Genomic DNA, 19,880 nt, shown 5'->3' with positions numbered 1-19,880 from the left:
GATACAAGGGTTCATCATCCAGAGTATAACGTGTCATAAAAATATATAAATAAGGGCTTCCCTTGAGCAATCCCAGACAAGGCACTGACCTAGTGGGAATGCTTGATTGGAGTCATTAACAGGATGTGTATGCTTCCTCTTCTTTGTACATATGTCACGCAAGTGCTTTGCAGCGGTCCCCTTGCAAGTTAACACATTATGAAACTCAAATACAAATTTGTCGTCTAAGGATTTTGAGTAGACAAATGTCATGCTCAGCGTCTCCTACTTTAACATTGATAACATTACCCTATAAGTGGAGAGCAACATTGCAATATCATTTACTTGGCCTGCAAGGGATAATGGATATGGACTGTGCCTTGCATTTCTTCTCCATAATATAAGGCAATGGATATTCAGATAGTAGAATGCCTTTCTCACAATCTGCATCCTTTCCAAGTGTTCAGAGTTCCATTGGACATAGAACTTAACTCACTGCTATACAAAAACAGCTTCACTTAGAACTTGTATAATACTATAGAGGTGTAGGTGTGGGGAAGGTTGCAAGAAATAACACTGCAACATAATTGTTTACATGCAGATTCATATGACATTGTCTTAAAATGCACAAAATATTGTAATGCAACATTTACATATATTGTGCTTGCAAAGTATTGTTGGTATGCAAATATCTCAATTAGTGTTTACTGATACAATCCCTACCTTTTTACAGTGCTCTGTCAACTAGTATCAGAGGACAGCACAGGAGCCAGGGGATGCAAGGTTTTAGGCAGAAGGGTAAAGGAGAACACTCCTTGGTGATGAACAAATCAGCAAAAGTTAAAAAACCAAGTCAAACGTTTCAACAGCACAGGGAAGAAAATGTTTTTGTTTTTTTCTAAAGGGTAGAAAACTACACCTTCTGTTTGTACCTATGCTCCACTACTGAGGGCTTTTCTATATAATCATGGGTTATTTGTTTATTGACTCAAGCATCCAGGAGAGACTTATTTAAGTGATAGCAATTAATTACAGAAGAGGGGTCCCTGGTTACAGAAGATGGCACTCAGTCTGTTGTACCCCTGAGCATTGCTGCTATTAACTTAATAGGCATATATATGTGATTTTCTTCAACAGGGCTCCATAAGAAACCTCAGTAAGGCTCTTCTTGAATTTTGTCTTGGCTGTGGTGAGGATGGGGGGTGCAACTATGGGCTGCATCATGAGCTCTGTCATTTAACTTCCTATGTCAGGGTTGCAAGCAAAGTTTCTGATAAGATTTTGCTCCCTTCTTGGATTCAAATAAGTTTTCAGGGAGTACAAAAGTTATACAGATATTTTATGCATATTAAAATATATTCTTTCCTCTTAATACTCCTCTCGAGATCGTGCAGCAATTTTATTAGAGTTCTTTCCTATGCCAATGCTCAGCTGGTAACTAACTTGAAAAAATATCAGTGCACCTTTGTGGGTAGAAGCCGGGTGTAGGCTCCCTTGTGTTCATTGTTTCCCATTTTTGTTGAGCACATTTGCCTGTTTTTTTAGAGTAGAAATTAGTGGTGTTTAGGCCTCTTAAGGCTTTTTTAGAGTAAGTGTTGTCACAGGACAATGTAATGTGGACAGTAAGCAGAGGGCCAGGAATTCTGATAATTAAATACTGAGGTGCAGTTATTCTGATGCAATTATCATTATTACACATTACATATCCTTATACAAACTATGACTGTTCTGCTGGCCCTTGAATAACTTCATAAAAGTGGTACATGAACTACTATTGTCATGTTTTCTGACACATTCCTGTTAATGGCCACTATTCCATCTGTAAATATTGTATTCTGTCTGACTTTTTTGATAGCCACATCAATTATGAAAAGCGATATTTGTTTTTTGGACTACACATGAGTGTTTTTTCAGTGGCATAAAACACACATTTTACTCTGCACAGCAGTATTTTTGCTAGGTACTCTGGCAAACATTGAAGTCTTGGACTAGTTGATGAGCTGTCTTTATAATAACATACAACATATTTTTTAGCCAATGTGTTTGGAAAAAGTGTTGGAAGATACAACTTTTACACAGATTTGTAAAGAGTTGCAGGGGATGGAAAGCAGAAATTCCTTTCCAAACTCTATTCAGAGACATTAGCTCACTAACTTTGCATGCTCACACAGTGGCATAACTTATTAGTCAGTTGCACCCATGGAAAATAACAGCCAACCAGTCCTGCACATAGAGAAAAATAATTAGAGGGAACATTGATGTTGAGATGTGGGATATCAGGCCAAAGCGGACATTGCAACCAGCATCCAGAAAGAACATCTGAGACTGAGAGACTACTATGGCAGTGATGTACTGCAAGGTATGTTGACAAGAAGAAAAGGGGAGTGGGCCAGTCTGTGATGGCACCAATCTCCCAATCCCTCCCTCCAGCATTCAACAAATGTTCACTCTTTGACTCTTTTCCTCTCCTTTTCAATTATTTTTGTCTATTCTCTCATTCGAATTACCTCTCGATCCGATTGATTCCAATGATTTATGACAGGGAAGTCCAAGACTAAAACATTGGTGTACGAGTGATGTGCACTAGGGCGCCTCTTTAAGAACTTTGTTTTATGATGTTGTGTTTTAAATCACAAAGAGAGAAAAAACGATTATGCTAACGTCAACCTATATAATTCTCTTACAAAAACTGGCACCTCTGCATGCACAATAGTGTGGCATCATATGGTACAGCAATGGTTTTCAACCTTTGGCTCCTTGGATGTGTTGGACTACAGCTCCCGTCAGCCCTAAACAGCACAGACAACAGGGAGGGATCATGGGAGCAGTGATCGAAGTGTACAAAAAGAAGTAGTGGAACTATGTTCCCTGCTGGCCTGCACCCACTCCCCACAAACCCCATCATCACGCCCCCTCCCACACACAATACACACCCCAAACACTTGTACCTGCTGTTTAAGGGAACTTTCAGTGCAGTGCTCTGAAAGGGCAAGTTTCAACTTCTTCCTACACTTTTATTTTAAAATGAAACCATTCCAGAACGGTTTCTTTTTAAAATAAAAGTATAGGAGCTGTGAAAGGGAATTTAAAAAAAAGTAGAGGAGCACTGCTCCTGACCGCTCCCGCTCACTTCGACCACTGCACGGGAGGTGTAGTTCAACGCATCTGGATAGCAGCAGGCCAAAGACTCCTGTCGTAGAGAGTTGGACTGTCTTGTGTAATTAAATTGCAGATTTTATCGTAGTTGAGAACCAGAGCCTTGCAATCAGGATAAAAATGACAAGTGTGATCATTTGTTCATACCTCCTGTACTTCAGGCGTAAATTCTTTCCTCTTTGGCGGCTGTCCAGCTCCAGGTCGAAAGGCTCCCATCGGGATGTTGATATTAGCCTGTCAAAGACAAAGTTGCCTTGTAAATACCCGCCATCTTTAAGTAAACGAAGGTATGTAATAGCAAAGTGCATGATCCTGTATTGCTAGGCGGTATGCCCAATAGTTGGTCAATGTCTCACACACTGAAGCACTGGTAAATTGTCATACACTGAATGGCTCCCTAATAACTCCCGTAAAAATCACTGCACTGCATCGACTGTGTAGGTTGAAATGTCTCAGGCTCTAACTATATTGCGATGTCGAGATACACAAACTTGAACTATTCCAACAAATCATCCTTTGAGTAAGCACAGGACTGATCTGTCAAAGGGGAACCTGACACAGAGGAATATAATATAACGCAAACACCCTGGAGTAAAATGAAAAAATGTATCACCCACCTGCATCGTCAAAGGGCTTTACTGTGATTTTTAAAAGGGTAATGCTTATTTTCAGACTCGAAAAGTATAGTGCTTAGACAAGCACCTAGTAGACTGTAGTGCTTTTTAAAGTCATGGACCGAAAAACATGTAAAATAAGAGGTGTATCCTCCATGAGAGATTAGACACTGCTTTTTGGGATCTCAACTTTGTATCTGATTAGCACGGTTTCCTCCACTCCTGCGTACTTATGTCATTCATTGTTCTAATTTGTCAGGTAGCAATGGGGCAGGTGTACTTTATTGTTGCACCTGGGCCAAAAGACCTTTCCCAATGTATACAGGTGTTTGCGAGCTACCATCCCCCATAGTATCCTGCAGGCAACCTGGCAGTACAGAGCGACGACCTACAGCACACATGTGTGCCTGCTTTTTGATTGCGAAGGATTGTTAATAGGCCTGTATTAGCTGCCGGCATTGGGAAGAAGGGGAGGTTGGCTACCTCACAATGCATCTGTTTGCTGGCAAGGATATGATATAATATGACATGGCATTTATAACGCACCTATACACAAGTGTTTCAAGGCGCGACAAGGCAGGGGAGGGAAAACAGAGTGAGGACAGAGACAGCGATCCTACTAGCCCAGGTGACATTAAGATCGCGCAAGTGCAGGGAAGGTGGGAAGGGGAAAAGTGCAGGGGGAAAGGGGAGGGGGCAGTGCAGTATATAGGATAACAGTAAGATAAATAAGGACAATAAATAAAAGTGCGGCCAACTGGTGGCAAATGCAAGGGTAAGTGCAGACATCCGGTGTCAGGTGCTAGTAGGAGCTGTAGGGATACAGAACAATCCCCGAGTGCAAGGGCTGCCAGGGGGGCAGTGCAAGTGTGCAACTGGCGGGCAGGGGACCTGGGCCCGAGATCAGAGGGTAGCCAGGTAACCAGTGCAGTTTCAGATACTTCCCCCCTTCTTTCCCCCGCGTTTGGTTTTAAGAACTACTGCATTCCCCGTCCTGGGCACATGCTAAAAGTCAATGCAGAGGGAAACCTGGTTTCAGGTGCAATCCTCCACCCCAGGGCTGGAGTCTTGTTTAAAAATTGCATTGACTGCCAAACTGGGAATGTTTCACTCCGCCATTTCGGGATGTCTGTGCTGCTGCGCATCCATTTTGAGGACAGGACTGAGGTTGTCCATGATGTCATGCTACTAATAATTTTCTTAAATTGCTGTTCAGGTGTGAGTTGAATGATCTCCTAATTACTGACACTTTTGACCTCATTCTCTTTATTTTGCTCCACTCTCAGTATTTCCCCCAAAATCCAGGAAATTATAAATACCATGCCAATTAACGGCTTTTAATTTTTGGGGAAAATGTTAACAGTAACAAGTTGCCATTGCAAAAGCACAGTACAGCAACACAATCCTTCCCAAAAATGATAGCATGCACCACAGATATAGCGGGCGATATTCGCAACTTTAGTTCGATTTAGTGACCGCCATCTGCGGAGTGCCACATCTTTGCATACTTTTAACAAGTTGCATGTAAAAGAGGTGGTAGATGAGGAGAAAAGTGTCAAGGCATTTGCTGTAGCAACAAATGTCAAGGTAACAAAGCGTGCTTCCAAACCCTAGGGTGACTTCCCATGAGGTTGGACAGGTCTATAGAGCAATGCCAAAGTTCCAGCAGATGATTCTAGCATAGGCCAGTTTACATGGCCAGAGTGGGCCACTTTTCTGGGCAATCGTGTTAACCAATATTACTAAGTAAATGTGCAATAGTTACAACCTATTTTACCAAAACAGCCCCTTGGGTAGTAACCACCCCCTTGGGTAGTAACCGAACAGCAATGAATTGTAATGTGTGATTATGGGCCACTTTTTCAATGGTGTCAGAGCCGATTTTATGACCCAGTCTGACCCTGCCTGGAAACGGCAGACGCAAGAATGCATTTTCCTGTAAATTAGTCAGTGACTGTTTTAACGTGTGTACCTTAATTCCCCGACTACATAGCATAAACCCAGTTCAGTATCAGTGGCCAAATTAGGGGAGGAAAGTGGGAGACCTAACAACTGCTTTAAAAAGTCATTCTTGACAACGTTTTGATGATACATTTGAAAAACCCCAGAGAGTGGAGGTGTATTTGGCCGTCGCAGTTGATTTTGCCTTGTAAACATCTAGGATCACACGCAACGGTTGCGCCCTGCCCAATTTCATGAATCGAAGACATCACCCATAGCTTGTTTCATTTTTATCGCTTGTTTGGCAACATGAACATGGCTGTTGAGCCCTGGAAAGAAACGCACGTCGAAACAACCAAATTCTGATACACAGGGATTTTTTTAGCATAGTATTTGGGATCTCTTGACAGGAGAAACCAGCAGGGTTGGCAACATGTAAGAATTTTTGGGTTATGAGAGCCTGGTCTTAATTGTCCTCTAAACCTCCCACAGAAGCGCCTGCTGGTACTATTTGCACACTAGGAGTCTGATAGCTATGCCTGACTGTTGTGTTTAGGCCTGCTAAGAAACTTTCCAATAAAACGATCGACTAGCTGGCCAATCAGCCTGAATCACCCCCAGTCAGGCCTTATTGCCCTGTGCATTGATCACTGTGCACCAGAGGTGTTGCTGGGGGGGGTCTCTGAGGGGCTATAGCCCCGGGTCTTTTGGTTGTAACCCCCAGATAGAAGCTCAGTGGCTACAACCAAAAGGCTAGCCCCGAGTCCCAACAGTCCTGACATTAGCGTAGCCCCGGATCTTTTCCAGACCTAGCAACACCCCTGTTGTGCACTATTTATAGTACCTCCAAGGTAAGCTGATGAAATTGTCTGCTCGGGCTCCCCAGCCACAACACCCCTATCAGTTAGTATGGCCTAAACACGTAGAGCGATACTTCTCATCACCAGATCCCTCGAGGCACATACGTAGCACACTGTAGAAAGAACGTACGAATGGAAATGGTGGTCATTATGGAGGCAGCTCCATAGAAGCACCAGAGCTGCTAAGAGTTCCACTCATGTAAAGATCATCAACCCTTTCAAAGAGCCAGGGATGCTTCTGTGCTATCCGAGAACCCCCCTGAGAAACCCTCAGAGCCACCCTGTGCACAGAGCCTTCTGGGAGTTCTGCACGAGAGTGCTAGGAGAGGTAAGAGACTTGAGGACAAGAGGGTAAGGAACACCGGTCATTGCCAGATCCTTAGAAGCAGCCGAGATGTTGCAAACCCAACCCAAATCTCAGGAAACGTAGTAAAGACCAAGTGGCCTCATGACTTGCATCTGTGCAATCGAACCCCAAACAGGCCTTTGACTTGTAAAGGAGAGGGGCGCATAAGAGCTACAGCGGTAGCTCCATTACATAGCACCCAACAGCCCCAGCGGTAAGAACAGAAAAGATGCAAAGGTGCAAATGCTATCCCTGTTTTCACCCTCTATCCATGGCACAAACCTTGACCTACCCTGCTGAGAACATTGTTTTAGGGGGTGCGAGCGAGGCATTGAAGAGCAATAGGTCGGAAATAAACCCTTGCCAGGTCGGATGCCTTCTACCTAAGACCTCTGACCCCTTACGAGCTGTGGGCTTGTGGTGTGTGGGTCTGTAGAGATGACAGATTTTTAAGAGGAGAAAAACATGGCGACAAAGGAAACAATTGCAAGAAATTGAGTGAATTCAGGCACATGGGGCCTTTCTGAAATGGGTCAGAGAAGACTGGGCGAGATTAAGATCCCCCAGGAGTCACAGGGCCAGGTGCAGGTCATCCTGACCATGTGCAGTCAGCACACATGATGGAGGGTCGGGACACACGGAGTTTGGAGGTGCCACCAGGGTGAACTACGGAAACACTCAGAAGCAGCTACAGAGAGCATCGCAAAGTCTCCAAAAGGTCGCAAAGATCCAAGGATTGTTAAGGTTGAGCGCTGCATCAAGTCAAAGACCCAAAAGCCCCCAGTCATGGATAGCAAGTGGCAGACCCTAATTAGCGGTAAGAGGAGCAGCGTTATAAGTAATCTGTAAAGGTCAAGACTGAGGGTGCCTGTAGACACTCTAAGAAATGGACAAAGCCAGCCTAGACCGTGGCATTAGAAGAAGCTCACCTATATGGGGGTGCAGCACTGACAGACACTGTATCAGAAAGGAACATGGGAAAGCACATCTCCCTCACTTTTTAGAGTCCATGGACTCACTGGCCATTTGAAAATTGCAAGCTGCAGTCTGGCTGTTGCTCCAATGATGTGTTACTTGTATAGGGCTTTCGAAAAAGCGCTGTACATAGAACATATTTAAAATACAACTTTCACCCAACTGAAGTCTGTACTCACTTATTGACCTCAGATGGATGAAAGGCTGGATTGGCGTTGCCAGGATTCAAACCTGAGACCTGCCGATCACACACAGATTGCAGCAGCGAGCGCTCAACCTGCTGAGCTTTTGATCAATCGCTTGCAAAAGCTTGAATAACAAGGAGAGTGACTGGGAACTTAAAAAGTACGTTATCCCTTCAGATAACTCGAGCGCCACCTCTGACAGTGAGTTCCATGCTCCCCTACTCATCCTTCTGCCTCCTCCTGCCGTCCACACTTAGTCTGGGAAAGGCTGTCCTCCTTCCTATTCTGCTCATCGGAACGATTGGCTCTTTCTCTGTTGGCCTCTCCTCTTCCCCGCCATAGAGTTCTCCGGCTTGTTTTGCCGTGCTCCAGATGTGCATGAAACCCTTTTCTTTCTGAGCATTGCAAAGATTGTTGTGATAACGGACTGTGGCCGCAGGCGATACGCCTTCACCCAGCTGAGCAAGGTTAGGATTTGCGTGCATGTATGTGGGGGAAGTGGGATAGCGTGTCAAGCGGGGTAGAGTCCATGTTGGGATGGAGGTTGGGGCCACGGACCTCCCTTTTCTTCCTGGGGGCCAGAATGAATGCAGTCGTATGGCACAGGCAGACCTGTTTTTAGTGAGTCGGCCCCGGTCATGTCATTGATTGAAGGGGTGTGTGCACGCGGCCGGAAATGGTCGAAGTATGATGGATTCATGTTAAACAAGTAATCTATATATTACTCAGCAGTAACGTGTTCAATTAAAAGGTTTCATGTACATTGTTGGCTAGTGTGAGGTCAGGCACATTTAGTAATGGTGGATGTCAGGCAAATGGACCCTGCTCCACTAAATAGTAATTGTGTTGCATTGAAAGGAGCCCTTCAGAACAGAACTAGGCCACAACAATCCAGACTGATGTCTACGGACAGTTTGCTGTGTTGGATGCGTGGTGCTTCCTGGCTTGTTGAGGTTACTAATGGCTACCTTATGGGGACATCACTTAACACCAACCTACGTTTAAAGATTAAGGGCCTCATTACATCCTCGGCGGTAGCCATGAAATCGCGTCCGGGTCCGGGTCCTCAGAATGAGGAATTACCGGGCCATTCTGAGTTCGGAAGGCCCGGTAATTCCTCCCGGACCCGGTCCTTCCCCATTCCCATTCCAGCCCCCACAGGGCTGAATGGGAATGGGAGAGGGAGCAAACAACGGGCCATTACGAGTTGGCCCGTTGTTTACTCCCTCTTCCCCTCGCGGGACCCGGTAAGCACACCTGGTTTGACCAGGCGTTGCTTCCTGGGTCCCACGAGGGGACCTCGTAATGAGGCGGTAAGGGGTAAACGGCGCCGGCACTTTTTACGGCGCCGTTTACCCCGTTCCGCCAGGGTCGTAATGAGGCCCTAGATGTGTTCCCGTAATCCCCAATTCACAGATGTTAGGTTGAGAGCAAACACAATATATAGTTGTTTCATTAAACCACAGAATTACAAAGCGCTATTTTTGTATTAAAAACCTGAAGGTATTAACTTTGCTCCAGTGTCGGCCCCAGGTCTGCCAGCATGAGATGTGTGCGCCCCCACCACAAATGCAGAACAGCCAGGCTCGGACTGGCCTATAGGGCTAGGCCCATGGCCTAACCAAAAACACAAAATGCTGGTGTGGGCCCGTTTTTTGATCAATGGGGCCCACTTTTTTTGCCATTTGGGGCCAGTTTGATGAGTTAATTCACTCTGCGGCAAGCAGTTTAGACCAGTGTTGCAGAATGAATAGTCTTTAAAATGCGCAATTTGCATTACACTTTATAATAAAAAAAATCCCAATTGGTTATTATTCAAACAGTGTCACAAAAGGAATGAATAGGCATTTGCAACTGTGGGCCACTTTTTCATTGGTGCCTGAAACAATTTTATGGCCCAGTCCGACCTTGAGAACAGCTGGGAGCTCAAGTCTGCTGTTTGATGATAAGTACCAGCCGAACAGCAGAACTGAGCCCCCTGCTGTTCTTTAAACGGTGTTAAAGCACTGTGCCCGGAGTGATTCTTCCAAAGTAAACTTAAATTCATAACACTGAGCTGCAGGGCAAGGTCTGGCCCAGCGCCTTTTATAGAATCACGCCCGGCATAGCGCTTAAACACAGTGCAAAGCTGAGTGAGCCTCCTGCTCTTCGTTACCTGTAATGGAGGCAGACGCGAGTGCGTCTTTTTTTTCTTCTTTTTTTACGGAAGCAGTGGGAGAGCAACCGGTGGGGCTCGTGGCCGGCCCCTGCTTGGGGCAGGCACTGGCCCGAGAGGGGGGTCAGGCCAGAGCCGTAGGTGGGGCTCGCCCAGCTCTAGAAAGAAGTTAATGCCATACGTAGAATATGAAAATGCACGACAGAAAATTATTGCCGTTTGAAACTACCTCTAATATGAAATGAGATCCCTTTGCATGAAACTATATGACTCACTTAAATTGTGTGATAGCGGGCTTGCAATGATGGGCAAAGTACTTCGAGAGCTCAAACTTGCCTATACCCAGCTGGCATCATGCAAGAACTGGAACTATTTTAACAAGGAGAAAATAAACAATTGCCTGGGGTACTGGCTGTCCAGTTGGTATGCGCCTCTCTGCACATGACTGTGGCTGGGAACCAGCAGGAGCAGAACTCAAGACTAGAATAATAGTAGCAAAAACGCAAATGAAATATACTACTAGTCAGCCACCAGCAGTCAGACTCTGGAGCTGTGGGACAGCAGCAAGATTTTCAGGGGTGACAGTACGGCTCAGGTGATATAGTAATTGGCTACTGGTAAGGTGGCTCAAGTGGTCGTCTTCCAGGTTCCTCCCTGTCCTGTGCATGGTTTTACATCTTATGACATTGCAGTGATGTGGGAGGCAACATTGTCACAGTTTCCGTGCAGTTGATTACTTGACCATGCCTAGAAGTAAGACGAAGAAGATGGAAAATGCAGCATTTTTCGATAGCAGCCCCTAAAGCTTGCAACTCGCTTCCCTCGGATCTCCATGGTGGGGCGTCTTTGGCATGTTTTAAGAAAAAATTGAAAGCATGGTTGTTTACATAATCTGATGTAAAAGTACTGCTTGAGAATCTTCTGGTTAGATAGGGCTTTTCAGCGATGTTTTTGTGTTGTTTGTTTTGTCTGCACCCTAACGCCTTTGGGTTCATGGTTGCGCTATATAAATGTATTAAAGTTAGAAAGGGCACAGGTTTCAAGATGTTGTCATCCATTGTCTTACATGAAGAAATTCCATGCCAGGTATTTTCGTTGCAGGAGAAGAGATGTTCTACTCCGCTCATCGGTCAGTGAAGGTGGTGGTTGTGGGGAGTTGGTGGGTTGGCTTTCCAACTCTCACATTCTGCGATTTCAGATCTGCCAGGCTGTGTTTGAAAGTCCCTGTACAACAAAGGGGAAAGGGGCTTTGCCTCTCTCTCCGGCCGCCCTAATGTGGCATTATCCTTCACCTCTTCCGCAGTATCACTGGTTTACAGAATCACGTGTTTCGGCATGGACACTCTTGGGTCATAACCTCTACCTTGCTCATCATCATCATTATTTTCACACTCATCAGTGGATGGGGATGGGGATAGGGGTGGGGAACAGGAACGTACCATGTCTTCATTCCCTATGCTAATTGCTGTCAGACATAATCTACAAATCCTGTCCCCCTTCTGCCGCAGAGACAGTGAGCTTAGTGTTTACACCAGAGTAATGTGTGGGAGGAGGTGCTGCTAGTGAATGTGAAAGTGATGACTTCAATTTACCATGTGCACTTCTGGCATCCCTGATGTATCTACGACCAGCTGTGGCTGTTGTAAAACATCCTCTAGCCACAAGCCCCCCTCTACCACTGGCAGGTGCAGGCAGTCTGGACATGTTACATTCAAAATGGTAACTTCTCCACCCTAGCCACAAGAAGAAGGCACACGTGTTGCAGACTCAATTACTGTCAATGGATGTTTTCTTTACAACTAGTATTTTCTCTGACAATTCTTTGCAACATTTTCCTGCACTTATCAGACATACACTGTCTGCTGCCTTAACCCAGCACTTGCCACTTGCTGGCTGCACTACCACTGTCTGTTGTCCTTTATTTATTTATTTATTATTATTTACCTGTTTTCTCCTTTGCTCTGCACTTTCCACTTCCCCCCATGCACTTTCCCTCCCCCCTTCCATGCACTTTTCCCCGCTCCCTCTCCCATGCACTTGCACGTTCTCAATGTCACTGGGCCTAGTAAGATCGTTGTTTTGTTCTCCCCTCTTCCCCTCCCTTGTCTGATCGCGCCCTGAAACGCTTGTGTACGAGCGCGATATAAATAAAATATCAATATCAATATCAATATCAACATGCCTTTTCGCTTGTGTATTCCAAAAAGGCAGTAGACGGCAGAACAGTCACTTGATGTACTCTCCTGTCTCTGAAAATGTCCACAACTATTATGTTGTCTCATTACAAATCGTTGCAACCACTATTTGATTGTTTTTGCAACTGCCATGTCACACTCAAAAATGACCATTGAATGTACACTAGTACCTCCATACGATTCTTGGAATTTCTCTTGTATCGTTCCTGTCGCTGAAAATAAATGTTGCATGTGTGTATGCCGTGCAAGATGGTCACTGGGATCCTCTCCTTCCCTGGCATTCACGAAAAGATGGCCTATCTGGTTTCATCGCCATCTTTATTATCAGATATTTAGTAGCACTTGGAGCTACTGTATGGATTCAGTGCACTACCTCATAACATCATCGCCATCTTTATTATCACATATTTAGTAGCACTTGGAGCTACTGTATGGATTCAGTGCACTACCTCATAACATCATCGCCATCTTTATTATCACATATTTAGTAGCACTTGGAGCTACTGTATGGATTCAGTGCACTACCTCATAACATCATCGCCATCTTTATTATCACATATTTAGTAGCACTTGGAGCTACTGTATGGTTTCAGTGGACTACCTCATAACATCATCGCCATCTTTATTATCACATATTTAGTAGCACTTGGAGCTAATGTATGGATTCAGTGCACTACCTCATAACAGCATCGCCATCTTTATTATCACATATTTAGTAGCACTTGGAGCTACTGTATGGATTCAGTGCACTACCTCATAACATCATCGCCATATTTATTATCACATATTTAGTAGCACTTGGAGCTACTGTATGGATTCAGTGCACTACCTCATAACATCATCGCCATCTTTATTATCACATATTTAGTAGCACTTGGAGCTACTGTATGGATTCAGTGCACTACCTCATAACATCATCGCCATCTTTATTATCACATATTTAGTAGCACTTGGAGCTACTGTATGGATTCAGTGCACTACCTCATAACATCATCACCATCTTTATTATCACATATTTAGTAGCACTTGGAGCTACTGTATGGATTCAGTGCACTACCTCATAACATCATCGCCATCTTTATTATCACATATTTAGTAGCACTTGGAGCTACTGTATGGATTCAGTGCACTACCTCATAACATGGGTGCATAGCTCCTAGTGGCCACTTCTCATGCGTGACAAGTGCAGCCAGTCCTGGATTTACACGCTTCCTGGTGGAAGGTTTAGCACATAACAAGGGCCAGTGCGCACTTGTGTATGAAATGGCTGCGGCTGCATTGGCTCTTTCATTAAAAAAGAGTCGTCTTCAAAAGCCAGTGCTGCATCCCAAACGCCAGGGCACACCTGTGTGTGGTTGCGGAAACCATGGCCCATTATTACACTTTGTGGGCCTGTAATATTTTCAATAATGTGTTTACATCTAGCAACATCTCTCCAAAGTGCCACGAGCAGCAGGGAAAGACCGCGTGGCTTTCGAATGATGTCAACACGCGCTCACCATGGACACCTTCTGTGTAATTGCTGCTACTCTGCTATGGCCGAACACCTGACAACAATCACAATTAACGTCGCCTGCAGGTCCCCTAATCGCCAGGGTGCTTGGAAACCCGGACGTAGAACGGCTTGAGTGGCATCAGTTCAAAGTACTCAAGAACGCTGCTTTAGTCCCAGGGCAGTACTTGTGACTATGGCAATAACGTGATTAAGCACGCAATGCGAACCTGTAGCCTGGTGAAACAATAACAAAGAGCCGTAAGCAAGGGACATGCGCGGCTTCCTGCTACGCATATACTGGCCGGTTAGATCGTGGGATGGGCAAGCTTATATAGGGATGGCAAGACAGCATTTAGGCAGAAAGGGAGAGAGCGATAATCCACTGACATTATTCAGCTTGGTAAAGCCTTGCTGCACACATTGTGTGCATTTCCAAGGTCTAAGATTTGAATCTCTGCCGTGCACAATCGCTGTTTCGAGTATGCGAAGTGTATTAAATGAAGTTGTGTACTCTAGCAGCTGGGAGCTCATTTTCCATGGGGCATAACGTGAATCAAAGGCGTAAAAGCCTTGAGTATGGTTTTAATTCCTTTCATTCATGCCACGCCACATATTCACTCATTTCTATGGCGTAGAGGAGGGGCGTAACGCAACTAGCGTTTCCACCACCTCCCTTCCTCTCCGCAATAAAAATGCTCCAGAATTTGCAGCAGCATGGATTTTCATGTCGGCACAAATGCTGGAGATCCATATGGGGTCCGCCTGCTTTTTGCACCAACAAAAATCAGGCGTTGTCATTGGGATCTGTTGAAAATGCTGAATGCCACGCATGGCAGTCCGCGTTTTCAATTCAAATTAAATGCGGACATGCTTACATGTCGGACAGCTTTTACTCTCAATTGTGAAATCTGTTTACCATGTGTGCATGGTAAGCAGTCTTCACAATGTGAATTAAACGCTGCCCAACATGGTTTCATGGCAGACAGTGTTTACGATGAAAATTAAACACTGCCTCACATGCTTGCATGTCCAACAGCATTTATTTCTCAATTGTTAGTGCTGCATGCCATGCGCGGCGCCCGCAATTAAAAGTAAACACTGACTTGCATGGCAGCAGGTCAGCCAGCGTTTACTCACTTTACACTGCAGAGTGCAAAAGTGCAAGGCAAAAGCCAGCATGCACGTGTGTACGCCGCCTATTGCCACGCACAGTTACACCCTGCAGCGCAAATGATTAAAATTTGGTGAAAGGGAACCGACCTACGTTAAAGTATTAACGTAATGGCTCCCCACCATTAAATTACATTAAGGAGCAAATTTATCTCCCTGGTATTTGCACTGATCAAGTGCCTCACTCGGTTTTTAGTTTTTCAAGTTCACATCCTGGAAGGGAACGGTTTCTTCACCCTTTTCCCCCTCCACCTCCAAAAACTACCTGGTTTTATTCCAGCATGACATTTTCATGCTGGCGTAAAACCAGTGGATTCCTCTGAAATCCGCCTGTTTTTAACGCGGACTACCAAGTGAAAATGGCAGGTGGTGTTCACTCAATTTACACTGCGAAGTGCAATAACAAAGGCATACAGGTGACGGTAAGGGCTGCATTTACACCTTTTTTTTCTACTTCAGAGTGCAAATGATTAGAGTTACAGTGATGGGACCTGCTTGCAAGTAACAGGGACCCTTTGTGAAATGTTCAAACATTTACAACATGAACTCCAATGTGCCATGTATGCATCTAAATATATAACCCTGTCTAGAGATAAAATAATATGTCAATAACCGCTGAGCCGGCGGGCCATTACCGCCTAAGGTAATGACCCCGGGGCCCAAAGTTACAGGCCTGAGCGTAGCGAGGGCCTTAATGGGGGTTCGGGGGCATTACCTTTAGGCGGTAATGGCTCGACGGCGAGGCAGTTATTACCATTATGAATTCCGGGGTGTGTAGCCCCGGGAAACTAATGTTGTAGTGAAACCTTTTCAAGCGGCATTTATTTTACCATTTGAAAAGGCAGTCGTAGCAGAATGCGTTAGTTCTAGGAACACTAGAACGCGTGTACTGCTTCATTACTACGGAGCAACAGGGCGCCTTTTTGGGCCTTGTTGCTCCGTAGTAATGAATGGGAGGAATTTTTTAACAACAGTGTACCCGGCGCTCGATGCACGTAAGTGCGTCCAAAGGACTACACTGCGGTATGGCTCGGAGGTCAGAGTTCAGAAATCCATCTTAACAATTAATAATAATCATTTGGTTTAAATACACCTTATATAAGACAACACATTTATAAAACTATACCAAAACTTCAAGAAATATAAGAAATACACCAGTAAAATAATTAGCAGTGCATTTTTCTTTCTAAATCTGAATAACAAACACCCTGTGTTGAACAGCTCCTCCACTCCTGTATAACTAAATTCCAAGTTCATACTTGTCTTAATGCTCTGAGATTATAATACTCACGTCTGGTTTGTCTATCAAAGGCCTATGACAGCTAGCGGTATCAACCGGCTTCCAGCATGACTGCCGGATAGGCTATTTTTCATTCTGGCTAACTGCTCCAAAAATGTAATTCCTGAATAATTAAGTTCCACGTTCGTACTCATGTACACTGATCATATATGTATGGTTTTCTTTAACATATTCCGAGAGTTTAAGGGCAACTATGATATGGAAAGTAGAAGTTCCACTATGAAGTCAGGACCAGAAAGCTTCAGATCTAAAATTCACGTTCTCACCACTATAGTTTGTGGGCATATGCACCCTAACTTCATTTGATGTAGAAATGGTGCAAGTCACAAGGCTGTTACATACTGCATCGACCTCCCCTCACATCTCATGATCGTACGCTCTATACAGAACTTCACAGACATCAATCACTTCTTTTAGACAAACACTGTCAGACACAACAATTGCTGCAGAAGGGGGCGTGGCTTGGCGGCCATGCAAGCGTGAGCTAGTCTTGGAGAGCTCCCACTCGATCCGGAGACAGATCCTGAAAAAGGCCATAAACAGAAGGAAAACGATAGAGAAAAAGTTGGGGAAGGCATCGGAAAGCTCAGAGAACACGCAGAAGAAAGTTCAAGGAAAATCGGTGACTGAGAAGGCTGAAACGGAGAGCGCGAGATACGCGGTACCACCACGCAAAATGGCGGGCGCGTCTCGCTGAAAAGGCCGCTCGCCACAGAGAGGAAGGCAGGTGCAGGAGGAAGGAAGAGAGGACCCGGGGGCTGGTTGTCCGCCGAGGGCTCCAGCCGGGCACCCCCTGGAGGACTGGCCCCCCCCGACAGTAGGCACGGGTGGCAGAGCCCGAGCAGAGGCTGGTAGTCGGGGCACCGGGAGCCACAGCCGGGGAAAAGAAGAGAGACCCCGAGGCCAGAGGACGAAGGGGGTGAACGGAGCATTCGGCCCCGACCTGGGGACCGTTGGACATTCCCTTGAAGAGGTGCCTGAACGCCCGACCCCGGGCACGCCCTGGGGATCATAGGACATACGTGGGAGGACACAGCCCACTCAAACTGTCTTGACAGAGACCCTGGAAGTGCCACGAACCACACAACGGGCGGGCCTACTCCCACACACACCTGCACGGAAGAAATGGCCAGGGGCACACCACCCCACGGAAGACGGGGTGAGACTATCCGCACAAGAGGAAGACCACAGTAAAGACCCCGGCCCAACGCAACAACGATAGGCTACCACTACGAAACTGCAGGAGCAGGATCCGTATACTGGCATACAGCAACCAGAACCAACATGCCAGATAAACCAAGAGGTGGCAAGGGGAGGCAGACGGTCATGGAGTCATTTGCCCGCAAGAATGAAGATCAGCAGCCTGAGGCGGCTGAAATGGACACGGCAACGTCACAAGTGGCGCACGGAGAGATCAAACAGGTGGAAGGAAGTATCCTGGAGGCCATAGAAGCACTGAAGACTTCGATAGAAGGCAAGCTGGATGCAGTAATCGTAGATGTGGGGCTGCTTCGGCAAGACACGAGAAACCTGGCGGAGAGAGTGACAACGGTAGAACAACAGGTACAGAGTAATACAGCGGATATGACCACCTCCCAATCACAAATGTCAGAGGCACTGGAACGCATCAGTACGCTAGAACGCAGAGCCGAAGACGTGGCAAGCAGGGCTAGACGCAACAATGTACGCATAGTGGGGCTGCCGGAGGGGGAGGAAGGCAGAGATCCCACAAACTACATCGAGAACTTACTGATCCAAGCGGTGGGAGCCGGGACCCTGTCCCAGGGTTTCGTTGTGGAAAGGGCACATAGAGCATTAACTAAGAAACCACGCCCGGGGGCACCACCGAGGCCTATGATCGCAAAGATCATGAACTTTAAAGACAGGGAAAAAATCCTGGCGTTCTCGAGAGATGGTGGAGTCATAACCCGGAATGGAGCCAGGATAACCATCTACCCAGACTACACAGCGCTCGTGCAAAGGCAGAGAGCTCAGTTCTGGCCGACCAAAGACCGCCTTCGGGCTGCGGGCGTGAAGTTCATGCTACTATACCCGGCTAAGCTCAAAGTGCTACATAACGGAAGGACACAGATCTTTGAGACCACAGCGGACGCCCAACTGTGGATGGACCAACAAGGGTTCCAGCAGCCGGAAGGGGGGAACAGACGGAACAGAGAGGTGCCCCGACGTGGCAGAGAAGGAGATTGAAGATGGAACGTAGGACCCAGGCGCTCGGCAAAACTGGGCGAGACAAAATCTGAGGAACACTGCAGCGAGCCGCAGGTTGCTACACCACCTCACTGCAACTAATTTAAAGACAAAACGGGAAGAAGACACAAGGATACTCCCTGTGGAAGAGTGAAAGAGCATGATAACCAACAGCTCACAAGTTCAAGGCCTAAACCAAAGAATTATACCGGGAGTACAAGACTTCTGGAACTGGACCGCCAAGACCCACAGTAGGAACCCCAAGCAGAGACAATGTTTATAGTGCCAGTTCTAAGGCACTACACCGCGACAAGTGCGCCTGAGGGAAAGAAGGCGGCACCTGGAGAGCGGTGGGGCCCGAGCAGGGGGAGGGAGGCTGGGCGTTTGTTGTTTCTAGTTACAGTTGTTAGGAGGCTAAGTTTGCAGGGTGAAGGCATGAGGAAAAAAGGACATGGCAGACAAAGAAACCACGGCAAAGGCACGGAAGGTGGACACGCGGGGCAGACCCCGGGCGCCAGGGGTCAGCGAACCGCACTGAAGGAAAACACCAATAAAAAACCGAATCCGAGAACTGCAAGAACAGCTAAACCCCGGGGAAACGCAGGGGAAGGAGGACGTGTGAACGACACAAAGTATAACAGGAGAGACGCGGGACGAGGACCCCCGGAAGAGGCACGCCAAGAGGACATGAAAGTGTACGGGCCCATGGGATGGAGGGGGCCACTAACGCCTGCCCCACAAGAACCGAGATGACCTAAACATCGTCACATGGAATGTTAGAGGGCTAAATGCATACGTCAAGAGGCTGAGGGTCTACACCTGGTTAAATAAAACGAGAGCCCATGTTGCAATGCTGCAAGAGATGCACCTGACGGTCGGAAAACAAACCAAGGTGGCCAAGAAATGGGGAGGTCAGATGTACAGCTCAACGTACTCTAACTACGCAAGGGGGGTGATAACTTGGATCGCTCCGAGCATCCCATTCCAGCTCATCAACCAGGAAAAAGACACTGAGGGTAGGGTCCTGATTGTCCACGGAATGCTGGAAAACCGGGAGGTGTGCCTGGTGAACACCTATGCCCCCAATCATGACGCAACAGCCTTCTTTGAGTCACTCACGCCCCGGCTGGCCTCGTACAGGAATGCTACGATCATCTGGGCTGGAGACCACAATTGCACACTTGAACCCCGACTAGACAGGTCGGACGACAAGCATAGATGACCAGCGCCACCAGCACGGAGGTTATGGAAAATACTGGATCAGCTGGAACTGGAAGACATCTGGAGGAAGGTACATGAGG

At 46.4% G+C, this 19,880-nt stretch overlaps 1 protein-coding gene across 1 annotated transcript in view; it reads right to left on the bottom strand.

The window, feature by feature from the left end:
• The window catches only part of SMPX (small muscle protein X-linked), a 352,501-nt gene that overhangs the window by 187,585 nt on the left and 145,036 nt on the right, over nucleotides 1-19,880 (bottom strand). The window contains exon 3 of the mRNA XM_069640379.1: nucleotides 3,283-3,369. Within this exon, the coding sequence (XP_069496480.1) occupies nucleotides 3,283-3,369 (87 nt within the window). The remainder of the gene's footprint in view (nucleotides 1-3,282; nucleotides 3,370-19,880) is intronic.

This window comes from Ambystoma mexicanum, chromosome 7q (genome assembly GCF_040938575.1).
Source record: "Ambystoma mexicanum isolate Mex_15411 chromosome 7q, UKY_AmexF1_1, whole genome shotgun sequence".
Lineage (NCBI taxonomy): Eukaryota > Metazoa > Chordata > Amphibia > Caudata > Ambystomatidae > Ambystoma > Ambystoma mexicanum.
The sequence above is the reverse complement of the archived record's forward strand: the minus strand, read 5'-3'. Positions and strand labels throughout refer to the sequence as shown.